At 53.1% G+C, this 19,453-nt stretch overlaps 1 protein-coding gene across 6 annotated transcripts in view; it reads left to right on the forward strand.

Annotated features, from left to right (window-relative positions):
• LOC138641582 (uncharacterized) overlaps positions 1–19,453 on the forward strand; it is a 76,468-nt gene that overhangs the window by 4,489 nt on the left and 52,526 nt on the right. For 4 of the 6 annotated variants that reach the window (XR_011313914.1, XM_069729065.1, XM_069729066.1 and 1 more), the window contains exons 2-6: positions 8,149–8,275; positions 10,378–10,491; positions 13,153–13,236; positions 13,311–13,589; positions 13,810–13,866. Coding sequence is in view for 5 of the 6 variants with exons in the window: in XM_069729065.1 (XP_069585166.1) it covers positions 8,149–8,275; positions 10,378–10,491; positions 13,153–13,236; positions 13,311–13,589; positions 13,810–13,866 (661 nt within the window). In the remaining variant the exon portion in view is untranslated. The remainder of the gene's footprint in view (positions 1–8,148; positions 8,276–10,377; positions 10,492–13,152; positions 13,237–13,310; positions 13,590–13,809; positions 13,867–19,453) is intronic. The other 2 variants (XM_069729068.1, XM_069729069.1) reach the window with 1 other exon arrangement.

The following is a 19,453-nucleotide window of genomic DNA, read 5'->3' on the forward strand; positions in this document are numbered from 1 at the left end:
TATATAGAGAGCAGAGACCCCCCATATATAGAGCAGAGACCCCCCATATATACAGAGCAGAGACCCCCCATATAGAGAGCAGAGACCCCCCATATATAGAGAGCAGAGACCCCCCATATATAGAGAGCAGAGACCCCCCACATATAGAGCAGAGACCCCCCATATATAGAGAGAGCAGAGACCCCCATATATACAGAGCAGAGACCACCCATATGTAGAGAGCAGAGACCCCCCATATGTAGAGAGCAGAGACCCCCCATATGTAGAGAGCAGAGACCCCCCATATACAGAGAGCAGAGACCCCCCATATACAGAGAGCAGAGACCCCCCATATACAGAGAGCAGAGACCCCCCATATACAGAGAGCAGAGACCCCACCATATATAGAGAGAGCAGAGACCCCCCATATATAGAGAGCAGAGACCCCCCATATATAGAGAGCAGAGACCCCCATATATAGAGAGCAGAGACCCCCCATATAGAGAGCAGAGACCCCCCATATATAGAGAGCAGAGACCCCCCATATAGAGAGCAGAGACCCCCCATATATAGAGAGCAGAGACCCCCCATATATAGAGAGCAGAGACCCCCCATATATAGAGAGCAGAGACCCCCCATATATAGAGAGCAGAGACCCCCCATATATAGAGAGCAGAGACCCCCCATATATAGAGAGCAGAGACCCCCCATATATAGAGAGCAGAGACCCCCCATATATAGAGAGCAGAGACCCCCCATATATAGAGAGCAGAGACCCCCCATATATAGAGAGCAGAGACCCCCCATATATAGAGAGCAGAGACCCCCCATATATAGAGAGCAGAGACCCCCCATATATAGAGAGCAGAGACCCCCCATATATAGAGAGCAGAGACCCCCCATATATAGAGAGCAGAGACCCCCCATATATAGAGAGCAGAGACCCCCCATATATAGAGAGCAGAGACCCCCATATATACAGAGCAGAGACCCCCCATATAGAGAGCAAAGACCCCCATATATAGAGAGCAGAGACCCCCCATATATATAGAGCAGAGACCCCCATATATAGAGAGAGCAGAGACCCCCCACATATAGAGCAGTGACCCCCATATATAGAGAGAGCAGAGACCCCCCCATATAGAGAGCAGAGACCCCCCATATAGAGAGCAGAGACCCCCCATATAGAGAGCAGAGACCCCCCATATAGAGAGCAGAGACCCCCCATATAGAGAGCAGAGACCCCCCATATAGAGAGCAGAGACCCCCCATATAGAGAGCAGAGACCCCCCATATATAGAGAGCAGAGACCCCCCATATATAGAGAGCAGAGACCCCCCATATATAGAGAGCAGAGACCCCCCATATATAGAGAGCAGAGACCCCCATATATAGAGAGCAGAGACCCCCCATATATAGAGAGAGCAGAGACCCCCCATATATAGAGAGAGCAGAGACCCCCCATATATAGAGAGAGCAGAGACCCCCCATATATAGAGAGAGCAGAGACCCCCCATATATAGAGAGAGCAGAGACCCCCCATATATAGAGAGCAGAGACCCCCCATATATAGAGAGCAGAGACCCCCCATATAGAGAGCAGAGACCCCCCATATATAGAGAGCAGAGACCCCCCATATATAGAGAGCAGAGACCCCCCATATATAGAGAGCAGAGACCCCCCATATATAGAGAGCAGAGACCCCCCCATATAGAGAGCAGAGACCCCCCATATATAGAGAGCAGAGACCCCCCATATATAGAGAGCAGAGACCCCCCATATATAGAGAGCAGAGACCCCCCATATATAGAGAGCAGAGACCCCCCATATATAGAGAGCAGAGACCCCCCATATATAGAGAGCAGAGACCCCCATATATACAGAGCAGAGACCCCCATATATACAGAGCAGATACCCCCCATATAGAGAGCAGAGACCCCCCATATATACAGAGCAGAGACCCCCCATATATAGAGAGAGCAGAGACCCCCATATATACAGAGCAGATACCCCCCATATAGAGAGCAGAGACCCCCCATATATACAGAGCAGAGACCCCCCATATATAGAGAGAGCAGAGACCCCCATATATACAGAGCAGATACCCCCCATATAGAGAGCAGAGACCCCCCATATATACAGAGCAGAGACCCCCCATATATAGAGAGCAGAGACCCCCCACATATAGAGCAGAGACCCCCCACATATAGAGCAGAGACCCCCATATATAGAGAGAGCAGAGACCCCCCATATAGAGAGCAGAGACCCCCCCATATAGAGAGCAGAGACCCCCCATATATAGAGAGCAGAGACCCCCCATATGTAGAGAGCAGAGACCCCCCATATGTAGAGAGCAGAGACCCCCCATATACAGAGAGCAGAGACCCCCCCATATACAGAGAGCAGAGACCCCCCCATATATAGAGAGAGCAGAGACCCCCCATATACAGAGAGCAGAGACCCCCCATATACAGAGAGCAGAGACCCCCCCCATATATAGAGAGAGCAGAGACCCCCACATATAGAGAGCAGAGACCCCCACATATAGAGAGCAGAGACCCCCCACATATAGAGAGCAGAGACCCCCCACATATAGAGAGCAGAGACCCCCCACATATAGAGAGCAGAGACCCCCCATATATAGAGAGAGCAGAGACCCCCCATATATAGAGAGCAGAGACCCCCCATATATAGAGAGCAGAGACCCCCCATATATAGAGAGCAGAGACCCCCCATATATAGAGAGCAGAGACCCCCCATATATAGAGAGCAGAGACCCCCCATATATAGAGAGAGCAGAGACCCCCCATATATAGAGAGAGCAGAGACCCCCCATATATAGAGAGAGCAGAGACCCCCCATATATAGAGAGAGCAGAGACCCCCCATATATAGAGAGAGCAGAGACCCCCCCATATATAGAGAGAGAGCAGAGACCCCCCCATATATAGAGAGAGCAGAGACCCCCCATATATTAGGAGAGAGCAGAGACCCCCCCATATATAGAGAGAGCAGAGACCCCCCATACATAGAGAGCAGAGACCCCCCATATATAGAGAGAGCAGAGACCCCCATATATAGAGAGCAGAGACCCCCATATAGAGAGAGCAGAGACCCCCCATATAGAGAGAGCAGAGACCCCCCATATAGAGAGAGCAGAGACCCCCCATATATAGAGAGAGCAGAGACCCCCCATATATAGAGCAGAGACCCCCCATATATAGAGAGCAGAGACCCCCCCCATATAGAGAGCAGAGACCCCCCATATAGAGAGCAGAGACCCCCCCATATAGAGAGCAGAGACCCCCCATATATAGAGAGCAGAAACCCCCCATATATATAGAGAGCAGAGACCCCCATATATAGAGAGAGCATAGACCCCCCATATATAGAGAGCAGAGACCCCCCATATATAGAGAGCAGAGACCCCCATATATAGAGAGCAGAGACCCCCCCATATATAGAGAGAGCAGAGACCCCCCATATATAGAGAGCAGAGACCCCCATATATAGAGAGAGCAGAGACCCCCCATATATAGAGAGCAGAGACCCCCCATATATAGAGAGCAGAGACCCCCCATATATATAGAGAGCAGAGACCCCCATATATAGAGAGAGCATAGACCCCCCATATATAGAGAGCAGAGACCCCCCACATATAGAGAGCAGAGACCCCCCCACATATAGAGAGCAGAGACCCCCCCACATATAGAGAGCAGAGACCCCCCATATATAGAGAGAGCAGAGACCCCCATATATATAGAACAGAGACCCCCCACATATAGAGAGCAGAGACCCCCCACATATAGAGAGCAGAGACCCCCATATAGAGAGAGCAGAGACCCCCCCATATAGAGAGAGCAGAGACCCCCCATATATAGAGAGCAGGGGGTCTCTGCTCTCTATATATGGGGGTCTCTGCTCTCTCTATATGGGGGTCTCTGCTCTATATTTATGGGGGTCTCTGCTCTCTATGGGGGTCTTAGCTCTCTATATATGGGGGGTCTCTGCTCTCTATATATGGGGGTCTCTGCTCTCTATATATGGGGGGTCTCTGCTCTCTATATATGGAGGGTCTCTGCTTTCTCTATATGGGGGTCTCTGCTCTCTATATATGGGGGGTCTCTGCTCTATATATGGGGGGTCTCTACTCTCTATATATGGGGGGTCTCTGCTCTCTATATATGGGGGGTCTCTGCTCTATATATGGAGGGTCTCTGCTCTCTCTATATGGGGGTGTCTGCTCTCTATATATGGGGGGTCTCTGCTCTCTATATATGGGGGGTCTCTGCTCTCTATATATGGGGGGTCTCTGCTCTCTATATATGGGGGGTCTCTGCTCTCTATATATGGAGTGTTTCTGCTCTCTATATGGGGGTCTCTGCTCTCTCTATATGGGGGGTCTCTGCTCTCTATATATGGGGGGTCTCTGCTCTCTATGGGGGGTCTCTGCTCTCTATATATGGGGGGTCTCTGCTCTCTCTATATATGGGGGGTCTCTGCTCTCTATATATGGGGGGTCTCTGCTCTCTATATATGGGGGGTCTCTGCTCTCTATATATGGGGGGTCTCTGCTCTCTATATATGGGGGGTCTCTGCTCTCTCTATATATGGGGGGTCTCTGCTCTCTATATATGGGGGGTCTCTGCTCTCTATATATGGGGGGTCTCTGCTCTCTATATGGGGGGTCTCTGCTTTCTATATATGGGGGGTCTCTGCTCTCTATATATGGGGGGTCTCTGCTCTCTCTATATATGGGGGGTCTCTGCTCTCTATATATGGGGGGTCTCTGCTCTCTCTATATATGGGGGGTCTCTGCTCTCTATATATGGGGGGTCTCTGCTCTGTTGTAAATCCACATTCTTGTGCATTCAAGCTAAAGGTACCGTCACACATAACGATTTCTTTAACGATATTGTTGCTTTTTGTGACGTAGCAACGATCCCGCTAACGATCTCGATCACGATGTGTGACAACGATCAGGCCCCTGCTGGGAGATCGTTGGTCGCTGGGAATGATCAGGACCTTTTTTTTTGGTCACTGATCACCCGCTGTCATCGCTGAATCGGCGTGTGTGACGCCGATCCAGCGATGTGTTCACTGGTAACCAGGGTAAACATCGGGTTACTAAGCGCAGGGCCGCGCTTAGTAACCCGATATTTACCCTGGTTACCATTGTAAAAGTTAAAAAAAACAAACAGTACATACTTACATTCCGGTGTCTGTCCCCCGGCGTCAGCTTCCCGCACTGACTGTGTCAGCGCCGGCCGGCCGTAAAGTACAGCTGTGACGTCACCACTGTGCTGTGCTTTACTGCCGGCCGGCGCTGACACAGTCAGTGCGGGAAGCTGACGGCGGGGGACGTGACAGACACTGGAATGTGAGTATGTACTGGTTTTTTTTTTACATTTACAATGGTAACCAGGGTAAATATCGGGTTACTAAGCGCGGCCCTGTGCTTAGTTACCCGATGTTTACCCTGGTTACCCGGGGACCTCGGCATCGTTGGTCGCTGGAGAGCTGTCTGTGTGACAGCTCTCCAGCGACCACACAATGACTTACCAATGATCACGGCCAGGTCGTATCGCTGGTCGTGATCGTTGGTAAATCGTTTAGTGTAACGGTACCTTAAGCCTGGCCTCACATCTGCTAGCCATTAGGATTTTCCTTAACTACCTGTTTCCAAGGGAGTGGTCAACTGCATAGTGGTCATGTAAAGGTGACTTGTAGATCGCAAGCTCTTGCTCCATACTCTGGAGATGTTTGTAAGGATTTTAATTTTTCTCTATCATATTCCTGGTCAGTGATTTTTTTTTTTAGGGCTCTATGGTCTTGGTCAGTGGTTTTTAGTGATCTCTATGGTCTTGGTCAGTGATTTCTCTGGGGCTCTATGGTCTTGGTCAGTGATTTCTCTGGGGCTCTATGGTTCTGGTCAGTGAATTTTTTTGGGGGGAAGGGGCTCTTTGGTTCTGGTCAGTGATTTCTTGGAGGCTCTATGGCCCCGATCAGTGATTTCTCTGGGGCTCTATGGCCCTGGTCATTGATTACTCAGGGTTCTATGGCCCTGGTCAGTGATTTCTCAGGGGCTCTATGGTCCTGGTCAGTGATTTTTCAGGGGCTCTATGGTCCTGGTCAGTGATTTCTCAGGGGCTCTATGGTCCTGGTCAGTGATTTCTCAGGGGCTCTATGGTCCTGGTCATTGATTTCTCTGGGGCTCTATAGCCCTGGTCATTGATTACTCAGGGTTCTATGGCCCTGGTCAGTGATTTCTCAGGGGCTCTATGGTCCTGGTCAGTGATTTCTCAGGGGATCTATGGTCCTGGTCAGTGATTTCTCAGGGGCTCTATGGTCCTGGTCCAGTGAATTTTCTGGGACTCTATGGTCCTTTCAGTTATGTCTCTGGTGTTATATGGCCCTGGTCAGTGATTTCTCTGGGGTTCTAATGTCCTGGTCAGTGATTTCTCTGGGGCTTCTTGGTCCTGGTCAGTGATTTCTCGGTTCTCTATGGTCCTGGTCAGTGATTTCTCTGGGGTTCTAATGTCCTGGTCAGTGATTTCTCTGGGGCTTCTTGGTCCTGGTCAGTGATTTCTCGGTTCTCTATGGTCATGGTCTGTGATTTCTCGGTTCTCTATGGTCCTGGTCAGTGATTTCTCTGGGGCTTCTTGGTCCTGGTCAGTGATTTCTCGGTTCTCTATAGCCCTGGTCAGTGATTTCTCGGTTCTCTATGGTCCTGGTCTGTGATTTCTCTGGGGCTTCTTGGTCCTGGTCAGTGATTTCTCGGTTCTCTATGGTTCTGGTCTGTGATTTCTCTGGGGTTCTAATGTCCTGGTCAGTGTTTTTTCTGGGGCTTCTTGGTCCTGGTCATTGATTTCTTGTTCGCTCTATGGTATTGGTCATTGATTTCTCATGGGCTCTATGGTCCTGGTCAGTGATTTCTCTGGGGCTTCTTGGTCCTGGTCAGTGATTTCTCGGTTCTCTATGGTCCTGGTCAGTGATTTCTCTGGGATTCTAATGTCCTGGTCAGTGATTTCTCTGGGATTCTAATGTCCTGGTCAGTGATTTCTCTGGGGCTTCTTGGTCCTGGTCAGTGATTTCTCGGTTCTCTATGGTCCTGGTCTGTGATTTCTCTGGGGCTTCTTGGTCCTGGTCAGTGATTTCTCGGTTCTCTATGGTTCTGGTCTGTGATTTCTCTGGGGTTCTAATGTCCTGGTCAGTGATTTCTCTGGGGCTTCTTGGTCCTGGTCATTGATTTCTTGTTCGCTCTATGGTATTGGTCATTGATTTCTCATGGGCTCTATGGTCCTGGTCAGTGATTTCTCGGGTCCTGGTCAGTGATTTCTCAGGGTCTCTATGGCCATGGTCAGTGATTTCACTGGGTCTCTATATCCCTGGTCAGTGATTTCTCAGGGTCTCTATGGCCCTGGTCATTGATTTCTAGGGGCTCCATGGCTCTGGTCAGTGATTTCTCAGGGGCTCTAGGGCCCTGGTCAATGATTTCTCGGGTCTTTATGGTCCTGGTCATTGATTTCTCAGGGGCTCTATGGCCCTGGTCAGTGATTTCTCTGGGCTTTATGATCTTGGTCAGTGATTTCACGGGGCTCTATCGTCCTGGTGAGTGATTACTTGCAAGTTTTATGGACATGGGTAGTGACTCTCGGGGACTCTATGGCCCTGATTATTGATTTCTCGGAGGTTATATAGTCCTGATGAGTGATTTCTCTGGGCTCTATGGTTCTGGTCAGTGATTTCTCAGGTTCTCTATGGCCCTGGTCAGTGATTTCTGGGGGGCTATTTGGCCCTGGTCAGTGATTTCTCGGGGGCTATATGGCCCTGGTCAGTGATTTCTCTGGGCTCTATGGTTCTGGTCAGTGATTTCTCTGGGGCTCTATGGCCCTGGTCAGTGATTTCTCCGGGGCTCTATGGTTCTGGTCAGTGATTTCTCCAGGGCTCTATGGTCTTGGCCTCTGATTTCACGGGGGCTCTATCATCCTGGTGAGTGATTTCTCACGAGTTTTATGGCCCTGGTCAGTGATTTCTTGGCTCTATGGTTCTTACTTTTCTCTTTGTGCACTATGGTTTTCATTCAAGATCGGCTTTGTGTTTTGGGCGCTGTGCCCTTCGTGGGTCGTCTATGTACTGTCAATATTATTTCCTTTTTGCTACTTTCCAGGATCCTCTGGTGTTTGATGATGTGGCCATATATTTTACCCCAGAGGAGTGGGGGAGCTTAGAAGAATGGCAGAAGGATCTGTACAAGGAGGTGATGATGGACAATTACCACGCGCTCCAGTCACTAGGTAAGTAGAGCTAGCAGCAACTGATAAATTGTCCTGAGAGATCTGTCACTAGTCATAGCCAATGTCTTCCTAGCCCACATCCTTCTCAGTAGTCAGTCAGTGTCTTCGTAACCCACACCCTTTTTACTAGTCACATCCAGTGTCTTCCAAGCCCACACCCTTCTCACTGGTCACATCCAGTGTCTTCCTAGCCCACACCCTTCTCACTAGTCACAGCTGTAGTCTTATCCGATTTCCATCTGAGTAGTCAGAGCTGCGGTTGCCTGTGTATCTCCCAGTCTCAGGTGCTGCACACTCTTTGAGGTGTTAGTTGATCCTGTGGACAGCAGTGAGAAGGTTTGTCTGGCTTAGTCTTGTTCTGAGGGCCTTCAATAAAGGACTGGTGAACAGACAATGCTGAAGTTACACCACCACATGCGCACCTGGGGTACGCAACCACAGCACAAAAGTTTGGCCTCTTGTGTAAAATGTGCAGAAATCAGAATGCACTGATCAAGAAACTTCGTATCTCCATATTTTAATAAAAGGATCGGATGTAGGACATTTCTCCATTTCATTTGGTAAATTGCCTCATTTAGAAACTGATGGCAGCGACAAATCTCAGAAGAGTTGTGCCCTGGCCATGTCCACCATGGTGCCCAGCCCGCGTCCCCTATTACGCCTGGGTCATGTCCCCCATTGTGCCCGGGCCATGTCTGAAATTGTTCCACAGTTAGATGCAGTTCACATATCGGTGATTTCAGACCATCTTTGCTTCGGAGAGACTTTGCCTCTCTCCCATGATCCTTATACAGTGTCATGTCTTCATCCTTCATCATTTTTTCATTAGTGCCAATTACTTTTCCAGCCTTTTGTTATCTTTGTCCCAACTTTTTGAGGTTTGTTGCTGCCATCAGTTTCTAATTGAGGTAATTTATCAAAAATGTATAATATATAATATGTGTGTGTGTGTGCAGTGGACTATGTATAGATTTATTGTGTCACTAGCAATAATGTAACATCTGTCTTGAAAGCTGCATGTCGCACCCAGGTGTTAATATGTATTTTCCTGGGACAAGTAGAAATCTGTCTCCAATCTCACCAAGGGTCCTGCTGGAAGCCGAGAAGAAAGGTAACATTTGGCACCTCCTAGCTCTTGGAAGAGAGATGTTAATTACTTCCTGATAGTATCTCTGGGAGAGCTGTTACACAAAGGATCTCAAGAGAAAATAATATATTCATTGGGGGGCGCGGCCGTGGTCCAATAAAAACCAAGCAATTATGATATTAACCTGAGGGGCTGGTCTAGAAACCTGACCTCCAGACCAAAGTTATAAAGTAGACCTGATACCTAAAAAACGTGTTCACATGTGAGGGCATCCTGAGAAACTGATGTGTTCCACCAGCTCCATTCACCCCCCTCAGAGAGCAGAAAGCAAACTACCAGATGATTTCTGTTAGTTTCTCCTGTTTATTTTTATACTGTTTTGCATAAGTTGTATGTCTTTTTATTATCATATTTTTATACCTTTTCTTACTGTAGGCACTGAACCTTTTGTTGGTAAAGTATAAAACTTTAAGTTGAACCTTGAATGTTCTAAAAGAATCCATAGCCTAAAGTGTGTGAGCCTTATGAGTGATAGACATTATTAGTATTATTAGTTCCAGGACTCATCACCCGTGTATTCGGTGAGTGGTGGCAGCGTGTATGAGCGGGTGTGTGGCCTGGGTCGGTGAGTGATTTATGCTCCCATTACAGTATAGGACAGAGGTTGAATGCTGGACTGAGAGTGGGGAGATAGATTAACCCTTGCAGGCACAACCCCAAGTCACGTGTGAGAGCGGATACGTGACAAATTAGTGACACCACGGAGAAGGGATCCGTGACAGTGATAAAATATGGAGATAAGAGGTTTCCTGCACATCACATTCTGGTTTTCTGCATATTTTATACAGAGGTCAAACTTTTATGGAATTGTAGTTGTAAATCAGAAGTGTCAGTCAGCGCCACAACTGCCACGTGCTTACAGTATAGGGAGAGCCATCGCCAGGTCACGGGCATTGGGACCTCCCAGCTCTGAGATTTATAGATGGTCTGGTGACTCCTCTTTATCTTGGAACAGGGATTCCTGTGGTGAAGTCAGAGCTCCTGTTACTGATCGAAGAAGGAGATGAGCCATGTGTTCAGGGGCATCCAAGATGGGAGGAACTGGGCTGTGAACCAAAACCGTTGAAAGGTACATGTCCACTTGAGTCCTCCATATTATATGCTGTGAGAGGGGGATTAAAAAAGGGTGAGGGGCCTGATCTGAAACCAGTGAACATGTGACGTGGAGCGTGAGATGGGAGACGATCTTGACGTGGAGCGTACAACTGATGATGGATGTGATGCAGAGCGTGTGATTGGACGTGTGACGTCGACCGGGAAGGACATGTGACATGAAACGTGCACTGGATGACAGACTTGTGACATGGAGGATGTGACAGATGATAGATGTGTGAGGAGGAAGGACGTGTGATGGGGGAACGCACATGTGATGTGCAGTATGCGACTGGGGGATGGGCATTTGATGTGGAACGTGCGATGGGGACGAACATGTGATGTGAAGCGTGTGACGTGGTGCGAGTGAAGGGGCTGATGTGTAATGTTGAGCATATGATGGAACAGCCGTGTGATGTGGAGCGAGCAACGAGGGGTGGACATGGGATGTGAAGCGTGTGACGGAACAGACGTGTGACGTGGTGCGAGTGAAGGGGCTGATGTGTAATGTTGAGCATATGATGGAACAGCCGTGTGATGTGGAGCGAGTAACGAGGGGTGGACATGGGATGTGAAGCGTGTGACGGAACAGACGTGTGACGTGGTGCGAGTGAAGGGGCTGATGTGTAATGTTGAGCATATGATGGAACAGCCGTGTGATGTGGAGCGAGCAACGAGCGGTGGACATGGGATGTGAAGCGTGTGACGGAACAGACGTGTGACGTGGTGCGAGTGAAGGGGCTGATGTGGAGCGAGCAACGAGGGGTGGACATGGGATGTGAAGCGTGTGACGGAACAGACGTGTGACGTGGTGCGAGTGAAGGGGCTGATGTGGAGCGAGCAACGAGGGGTGGACATGTGATGTGAAGCGTGTGACGGAACAGACGTGTGACGTGGTGCGAGTGAAGGGGCTGATGTGGAGCGAGCAACGAGGGGTGGACATGTGATGTGAAGCGTGTGACGGAACAGACGTGTGACGTGGTGCGAGTGAAGGGGCTGATGTGGAGCGAGCAACGAGGGGTGGACATGGGATGTGAAGCGTGTGACGGAACAGACGTGTGACGTGGTGCGAGTGAAGGGGCTGATGTGGAGCGAGCAACGAGGGGTGGACATGTGATGTGAAGCGTGTGACGGAACAGACGTGTGACGTGGTGCGAGTGAAGGGGCTGATGTGGAGCGAGCAACGAGCGGTGGACATGGGATGTGAAGCGTGTGACGGAACAGACGTGTGACGTGGTGCGAGTGAAGGGGCTGATGTGGAGCGAGCAACGAGGGGTGGACATGTGATGTGGAGCGTGTGACGGAACAGACGTGTGACGTGGTGCGAGTGAAGGGGCTGATGTGGAGCGAGCAACGAGCGGTGGACATGGGATGTGAAGCGTGTGACGGAACAGACGTGTGACGTGGTGCGAGTGAAGGGGCTGATGTGGAGCGAGCAACGAGGGGTGGACATGGGATGTGAAGCGTGTGACGGAACAGACGTGTGACGTGGTGCGAGTGAAGGGGCTGATGTGGAGCGAGCAACGAGGGGTGGACATGTGATGTGAAGCGTGTGACGGAACAGACGTGTGACATGGTGCGAGTGAAGGGGCTGATGTGGAGCGAGCAACGAGGGGTGGACATGTGATGTGGAGCGTGTGACGGGGAGGCGGGCATACGATGTGTGACGGTGCGGACCTGAGATGTGAAGCGAAGGACGGGGGATTGACGTGTGATGTGGAGCGTGTGAAGGGGAGGCGAGCATACGATGTGTGACGGTGCGGACCTGAGATGTGAAGCGAAGGACGGGGGATTGACGTGTGATGTGGAGCGTGTGAAGGGGAGGCGGGCATACGATGTGTGACGGTGCGGACCTGAGATGTGAAGCGAAGGACGGGGGATTGACGTGTGATGTGGAGCGTGTGACGGGGAGGCGGGCATACGATGTGTGACGGAGTGGACCTGAGATGTGAAGCGAAGGACGGGGGATTGACGTGTGATGTGGAGCGTGTGACGGGGAGGCGGGCATACGATGTGTGACGGAGTGGACCTGAGATGTGAAGCGAAGGACGGGGGATTGACGTGTGATGTGGAGCGTGTGAAGGGGAGGCGGGCATACGATGTGTGACGGAGTGGACCTGAGATGTGAAGCGAAGGACGGGGGATTGACGTGTGATGTGGAGCGTGTGAAGGGGAGGCGGGCATACGATGTGTGACGGAGTGGACCTGAGATGTGAAGCGAAGGACGGGGGATTGACGTGTGATGTGGAGCGTGTGAAGGGGAGGCGGGCATACGATGTGTGACGGAGTGGACCTGAGATGTGAAGCGAAGGACGGGGGATTGACGTGTGATGTGGAGCGTGTGAAGGGGAGGCGGGCATACGATGTGTGACGGTGCGGACCTGAGATGTGAAGCGAAGGACGGGGGATTGACGTGTGATGTGGAGCGTGTGATGGGAGACTGGTGTGAAGTGGAGGGTGCGATGGATGACAGACATGTGACGTAGACCGTGTGAGCAGGAATGACGTGACGTGGAACGTGCAATTGGTGACAGACGTGTGACAGATGACAGACGTGTGACGTGGAGTGCGTGACACATGACCGATCTGGGACGTTACACGTCTGGTGACATCGTCTTTCTGCCCTCATGCCTTGCAGGTTGGCAGAGCCAGAGACACGCAGTGGAGTTTGGCCGATATGATGGCGTGTGGCGGGATCGCCGGCCGCTCATGTACCACAGACGTGAGTTCAGGGTGCATCTTAATCCCATTATTACACCACCCCACATATCACGGCACATCCTGTTTGTGTTTCAGGGGTGGTGAGGAAACGCAGTGGCCGCAGATCCCCCAACTTCTCCCGCATAGAACTGGAGTGCTTCGTCTCATTAATGGATCGTTACCTGCCAGACAAGCTCCAGAGGGCGGGGACCATCTCTCTACGCCAGCGCCGAGCCATCCTCCAGGAGATCGCTCGCAGCCTGGAGCCCATGTCCGGTTGCCTCCGCACCCCGCGCCAGCTGCTCCACCGATGGGCAGATTTCAACAACAGAGACCCCGAGCGGCTGATGGAAATAAGGATGCAGCTGCTCTATGGTGAGACCTAGGAGATGGGCGCATGGAAATGATGGCGGGTACCTGTAGTGTCACATACGTGTCCATCACACACAGATTACACATGATACACGTGATACCGCTTGTAGGCACACGTCTTCCACAATCTTGGGGGATATGGAGACAAAGAGGTGATTATGGAGGGGCCCCCCAGATTATTTCACCTGATGAGGTAACAAACTCTTCTCATCTGTTGATGCAGCAGCCAGTTGTGATCAGAGCTGGGAATCCACGGCTGTGCAGACAGCGCCCTCACCAGGTAATAGTCACATCCTGCAGTTTGTGAAGAAGTGCCGTGTGGGTGAGCAGAGCAGTGACAGCCGCATTGTGTGGATGAGCAGAGCGGTGACAGGCACCTGTGGGTGTGCAGAGCAGTGACAGGCGCATTGTGTGGGTGTGCAGAGCGGTGACAGGCACCTGTGGGTGTGCAGAGCAGTGACAGGCGCATTGTGTGGATGAGCAGAGCGGTGACAGGCACCTGTGGGTGTGCAGAGCAGTGACAGGCGCATTGTGTGGATGAGCAGAGCAGTGACAGGCACCTGTGGGTGTGCAGAGCAGTGACAGGCGCATTGTGTGGGTGAGCAGAGTGGTGACAGGCGCCTGTGTGGGTGTGCAGAGCGGTGACAGGCGCCTGTGTGGGTGTGCAGAGCGGTGACAGGCGCCTGTGTGGGTGAGCAGAGCGGTGGCAGGCGCATTGTGTGGGTGAGCAGAGCGGTGACAGACACATTGTGTGGGTGAGCAGAGCAGTGACAGGCGCATTGTGTGGGTGAGCAGAGCAGTGACAGGCGCCTGTGTGGGTGAGCAGAGCAGTGACAGGCGCCTGTGTGGGTGAGCAGAGCGGTGACTGGCGCATTGTGTGGGTGAGCAGAGTGGTGACAGGTGCATTGTGTGGGTGAGCAGAGCGGTGACAGGTGCATTGTGTGAGTGAGCAGAGCGGTGACAGGCGCATTGTGTGGGTGAGCAGAGTGGTGACAGGTGCATTGTGTGGGTGAGCAGAGCGGTGACAGGTGCATTGTGTGGGTGAGCAGAGCGGTGACAGGTGCATTGTGTGGGTGAGCAGAGTGGTGACAGGTGCATTGTGTGTGTGAGCAGAGTGGTGACAGGCGCCTGTGTGGGTGAGCAGAGCGGTGACAGGCGCATTGTGTGGGTGAGCAGAGCGGTGACAGGTGCCTGTGTGGGTGAGCAGAGCGGTGACAGGTGCCTGTGTGGGTGAGCAGAGCGGTGACAGGCGCATTGTGTGGGTGAGCAGAGTGGTGACAGGTGCATTGTGTGGGTGAGCAGAGCGGTGACAGGTGCATTGTGTGGGTGAGCAGAGCGGTGACAGGTGCATTGTGTGGGTGAGCAGAGTGGTGACAGGTGCATTGTGTGTGTGAGCAGAGTGGTGACAGGCGCCTGTGTGGGTGAGCAGAGCAGTGACAGGCGCATTGTGTGGGTGAGCAGAGCGGTGACAGGTGCCTGTGTGGGTGAGCAGAGCGGTGACAGGTGCCTGTGTGGGTGAGCAGAGTGGTGACAGGCGCATTGTGTGGGTGAGCAGAGCGGTGACAGGTGCCCGTGTGGGTGAGCAGAGTGGTGACAGGCGCATGGTGTGGGTGAGCAAAGCTGTGCAGGCGCATTGTGTGGGTGAGCAGAGCTATGCAGGCGCATTGTGTGGGTGAGCAGAGCGGTGACAGGCGCATTGTGTGGGTGAGCCGAGCAGTGACAGGCGCCTGTGTGGGTGAGCAGAGCTGTGCAGGCGCATTGTGTGGGTGAGCAGAGCGGTGACAGGCGCATTGTGTGGGTGAGCAGAGTGGTGACAGGCGCATTGTGTGGGTGAGCAGATTGGTGACAGGCGCATTGTGTGGGTGAGCAGAGTGGTGACAGGCGCATTGTGTGGGTGAGCAGAGCGGTGACAGGTGCCCGTGTGGGTGAGTAGAGCGGTGCCAGATGCATTGTGTGGGTGAGCAGAGCAGTAACAGGCGCCTGTGTGTGTGAGCAGAGTGGTGACAGGCGCATTGTGTGGGTGAGCAGAGTGGTGACAGGCGCATTGTGTGGGTGAGCAGAGTGGTGACAGGTGCATTGTGTGGGTGAGCAGAGTGGTGACAGGTGCATTGTGTGGGTGAGCAGAGCGGTGACAGGCGCCTGTGTGGGTGAGAAGAGCAGTGACAGGCGCATTGTGTGGGTGAGCAGAGTGGTGACAGGCGCCTGTGTGGGTGAGCAGAGCGGTGCAGGCGCATTGTGTGGGTGAGCAGAGCTGTGCAGGCGCATTGTGTGGGTGAGCAGAGCGGTGACAGGTGCCCGTGTGGGTGAGAAGAGCGGTGACAGGTGCATTGTGTGGGTGAGCAGAGCGGTGACAGGCGCATTGTGTGGGTGAGCAGAGTGGTGACAGGTGCATTGTGTGGGTGAGCAGAGCGGTGACAGGCGCATTGTGTGAGTGAGCAGAGTGGTGACAGGTGCGTTGTGTGGGTGAGCAGAGCGGTGCCAGATGCATTGTGTAGTTCAGCAGAGCAGTGACAGGCGCCTGTGTGGGTGAGCAGAGTGGTGACAGGCGCATTGTGTGGGTGAGCAGAGTGGTGACAGGCGCATTGTGTGGGTGAGCAGAGCTGTGCAGGCGCATTTTGTGGGTGAGCAGAGTGGTGACAGGCGCATTGTGTGGGTGAGCAGAGCTGTGCAGGCGCATTGTGTGGGTGAGCAGAGTGGTGACAGGCGCATTGTGTGGGTGAGCAGAGCTGTGCAGGCGCATTGTGTGGGTGAGCAGAGCTGTGCAGGCGCATTGTGTGGGTGAGCAGAGCTGTGCAGGCGCATTGTGTGGGTGAGCAGAGTGGTGACAGGCGCATTGTGTGGGTGAGCAGAGTGGTGACAGGCGCATTGTGTGGGTGAGCAGAGCTGTGCAGGCGCATTGTGTGGGTGAGCAGAGTGGTGACAGGCGCATTGTGTGGGTGAGCAGAGTGGTGACAGGTGCATTGTGTGGGTGAGCAGAGCTGTGCAGGCGCATTGTGTGGGTGAGCAGAGTGGTGACAGGTGCATTGTGTGGGTGAGCAGAGTGGTGACAGGCGCATTGTGTGGGTGAGCAGAGCTGTGCAGGCGCATTGTGTGGGTGAGCAGAGCTGTGCAGGCGCATTGTGTGGGTGAGCAGAGCTGTGCAGGCGCATTGTGTGGGTGAGCAGAGTGGTGACAGGCGCATTGTGTGGGTGAGCAGAGTGGTGACAGGCGCATTGTGTGGGTGAGCAGAGCTGTGCAGGCGCATTGTGTGGGTGAGCAGAGTGGTGACAGGCGCATTGTGTGGGTGAGCAGAGCTGTGCAGGCGCATTGTGTGGGTGAGCAGAGTGGTGACAGGCGCATTGTGTGGGTGAGCAGAGCTGTGCAGGCGCATTGTGTGGGTGAGCAGAGCTGTGCAGGCGCATTGTGTGGGTGAGCAGAGTGGTGACAGGTGCATTGTGTGGGTGAGCAGAGTGGTGACAGGTGCATTGTGTGGGTGAGCAGAGCGGTGACAGGCGCATTGTGTGGGTGAGCAGAGTGGTGACAGGTGCATTGTGTGGGTGAGCAGAGCAGTGACAGGCGCATTGTGTGGGTGAGCAGAGCGGTGACAGGCGCATTGTGTGGGTGAGCAGAGCGGTGACAGGCGCATTGTGTGGGTGAGCAGAGCGGTGACAGGCACCTGTGTGGGTGAGTAGAGCGGTGACAGACGTATTGTGTGGGTGAGCAGAGCGGTGACAGGTGCATTGTGTGGGTGATAAGAGCGGTGACAGACGTATTGTGTGGGTGAGCAGAGCGGTGACAGGCGCATTGTGTGGGTGAGTAGAGCGGTGCCAGATGCATTGTGTGGGTGATCAGAGCGGTGACAGACGTATTGTGTGGGTGAGCAGAGCGGTGACAGGCGCATTGTGTGGGTGAGCAGAGCGGTGACAGGCACCTGTGTGGGTGAGTAGAGCGGTGCCAGATGCATTGTGTGGGTGATCAGAGCGGTGACAGACGTATTGTGTGGGTGAGCAGAGCGGTGACAGGTGCATTGTGTGGGTGAACAGAGCAGTGACAGGTGCCTGTGTGGGTGAGCAGAGCAGTGACAGGTGCCTGTGTGGGTGAGCAGAGCAGTGACAGGGGCATTGTGTGGGTGAGCAGAGCAGTGACAGGCGCATTGTGTGGGTGAGCAGAGCAGTCACAGGCGCATTGTGTGGGTGAGCAGAGCAGTGACAGACGCATTGTGTTAATCAGCAGAGCAGTGACAGGCGCATTGTGTGAGTGAGCAGAGCGGTGACAGGCGCATTGTGTGGGTGAACAGAGCAGTGACAGGCACTTTGTGTGGGTGAGCAGAGCGGTGATAGGTGCATTGTGTGTGGGTGAGCAGAGCGGTGATAGGCGCATTGTGTGGGTGAACAGAGCAGTGACAGGCACTTTGTGTGGGTGAGCAGAGCGGTGATAGGTGCATTGTGTGTGGGTGAGCAGAGCGGTGACAGGCGCATTGTGTGGGTGAGCAGAGCTGTGCAGGTGCATTGTGTGGGTGAACAGAGCAGTGACAGGCACTTTGTGTGGGTGAGCAGAGTGGTGATAGGTGCATTGTGTGTGGGTGAGCAGAGCGGTGACAGGTGCCTGTGTGGGTGAGCAGAGCAGTGACAGACGCATTGTGTTGGTCAGCAGAGCCGTGCAGGCGCATTGTGTGGGTGAGCAGAGCAGTGACAGGTGCATTGTGTGGGTGAGCAGAGCAGTGACAGGTGCATTGTGTGGGTGAGCAGAGCGGTGATAGGCGCGTTGTGTGGGTGAGCAGAGCGGTGATGGATGCATTGTGTAGGTGAGCAGAGCAGTGACAGGCGCATTGTGTGGGTGAGCAGAGCGGTGCAGGCGCATTGTGTGGGTGAGCAGAGCGGTGATAGGCACCTGTGTGGGTGAGCAGAGCGGTGACAGGTGCCTGTGTGGGTGAGCAGAGCAGTGACAGACGCATTGTGTGGGTGAGCAGAGCAGTGACAGGTGCATTGTGTGGGTGAGCAGAGCAGTGACAGGTGCATTGTGTGGGTGAGCAGAGCGGTGCAGGCGCATTGTGTGGGTGAGCAGAGCGGTGATAGGCACCTGTGTGGGTGAGCAGAGCACTGACAGGTGCCTGTGTGGGTGAGCAGCAGAGCAGTGACAGGCGCATTGTGTGGGTGAGTAGAGTGGTGACAGGTGCATTGTGTGGGTGAGCAGAGCGGTGACAGGCGCATTGTATGGGTGAGCAGAGCAGTCACAGGCGCATTGTGTGGGTCAGCAGAGCGGTGACAGGCGCATTGTATGGGTGAGCAGAGCAGTAACAGGTGCATTGTGTGGTGAGCAGAGCCATGACAGGCGCATTGTATGGGTGAGCAGAGCAGTAACAGGTGCATTGTGTGGGTGAGCAGAGCGGTGACAGGCGCATTGTATGGGTGAGCAGAGCAGTAACAGGTGCATTGTGTGGTGAGCAGAGCGGTGACAGGCGCATTGTATGGGTGAGCAGAGCAGTTACAGGTGCATTGTGTGGGTGAGCAGAGTGGTGGTAGGTGCCCCGTGTGGATGATCAGAATGGTGACAGGAGCATTGTGTGGGTGAGCAGAGCGGTCATAGGCGCATTGTGTGGGTGAGCAGTTCACGGGGAGGATACCCTTATCTTCCCCACCACTCACACCAATTTGTCATGAAGCGGGGTTGTTTGGTTGCTCCTGGTTCCTTTCTGAAGGAGATTTATTTATATCCCACTTCCCAGTTCCGGTTTGAAACTTGCAGCTCTATGGTGCCCCCTTACCGAGACAAGGAACAGACAGACAGGGTACTGCACCTAGGATAATTAGTTGCCAGAAAGGCTGCTTTACTTTGTACTGGCTAATGGGCACACTGCAGCAAGAGCGATATAACTACTCCCACTCAGG

Source organism: Ranitomeya imitator, chromosome 6 (genome assembly GCF_032444005.1).
Source record: "Ranitomeya imitator isolate aRanImi1 chromosome 6, aRanImi1.pri, whole genome shotgun sequence".
NCBI lineage: Eukaryota > Metazoa > Chordata > Amphibia > Anura > Dendrobatidae > Ranitomeya > Ranitomeya imitator.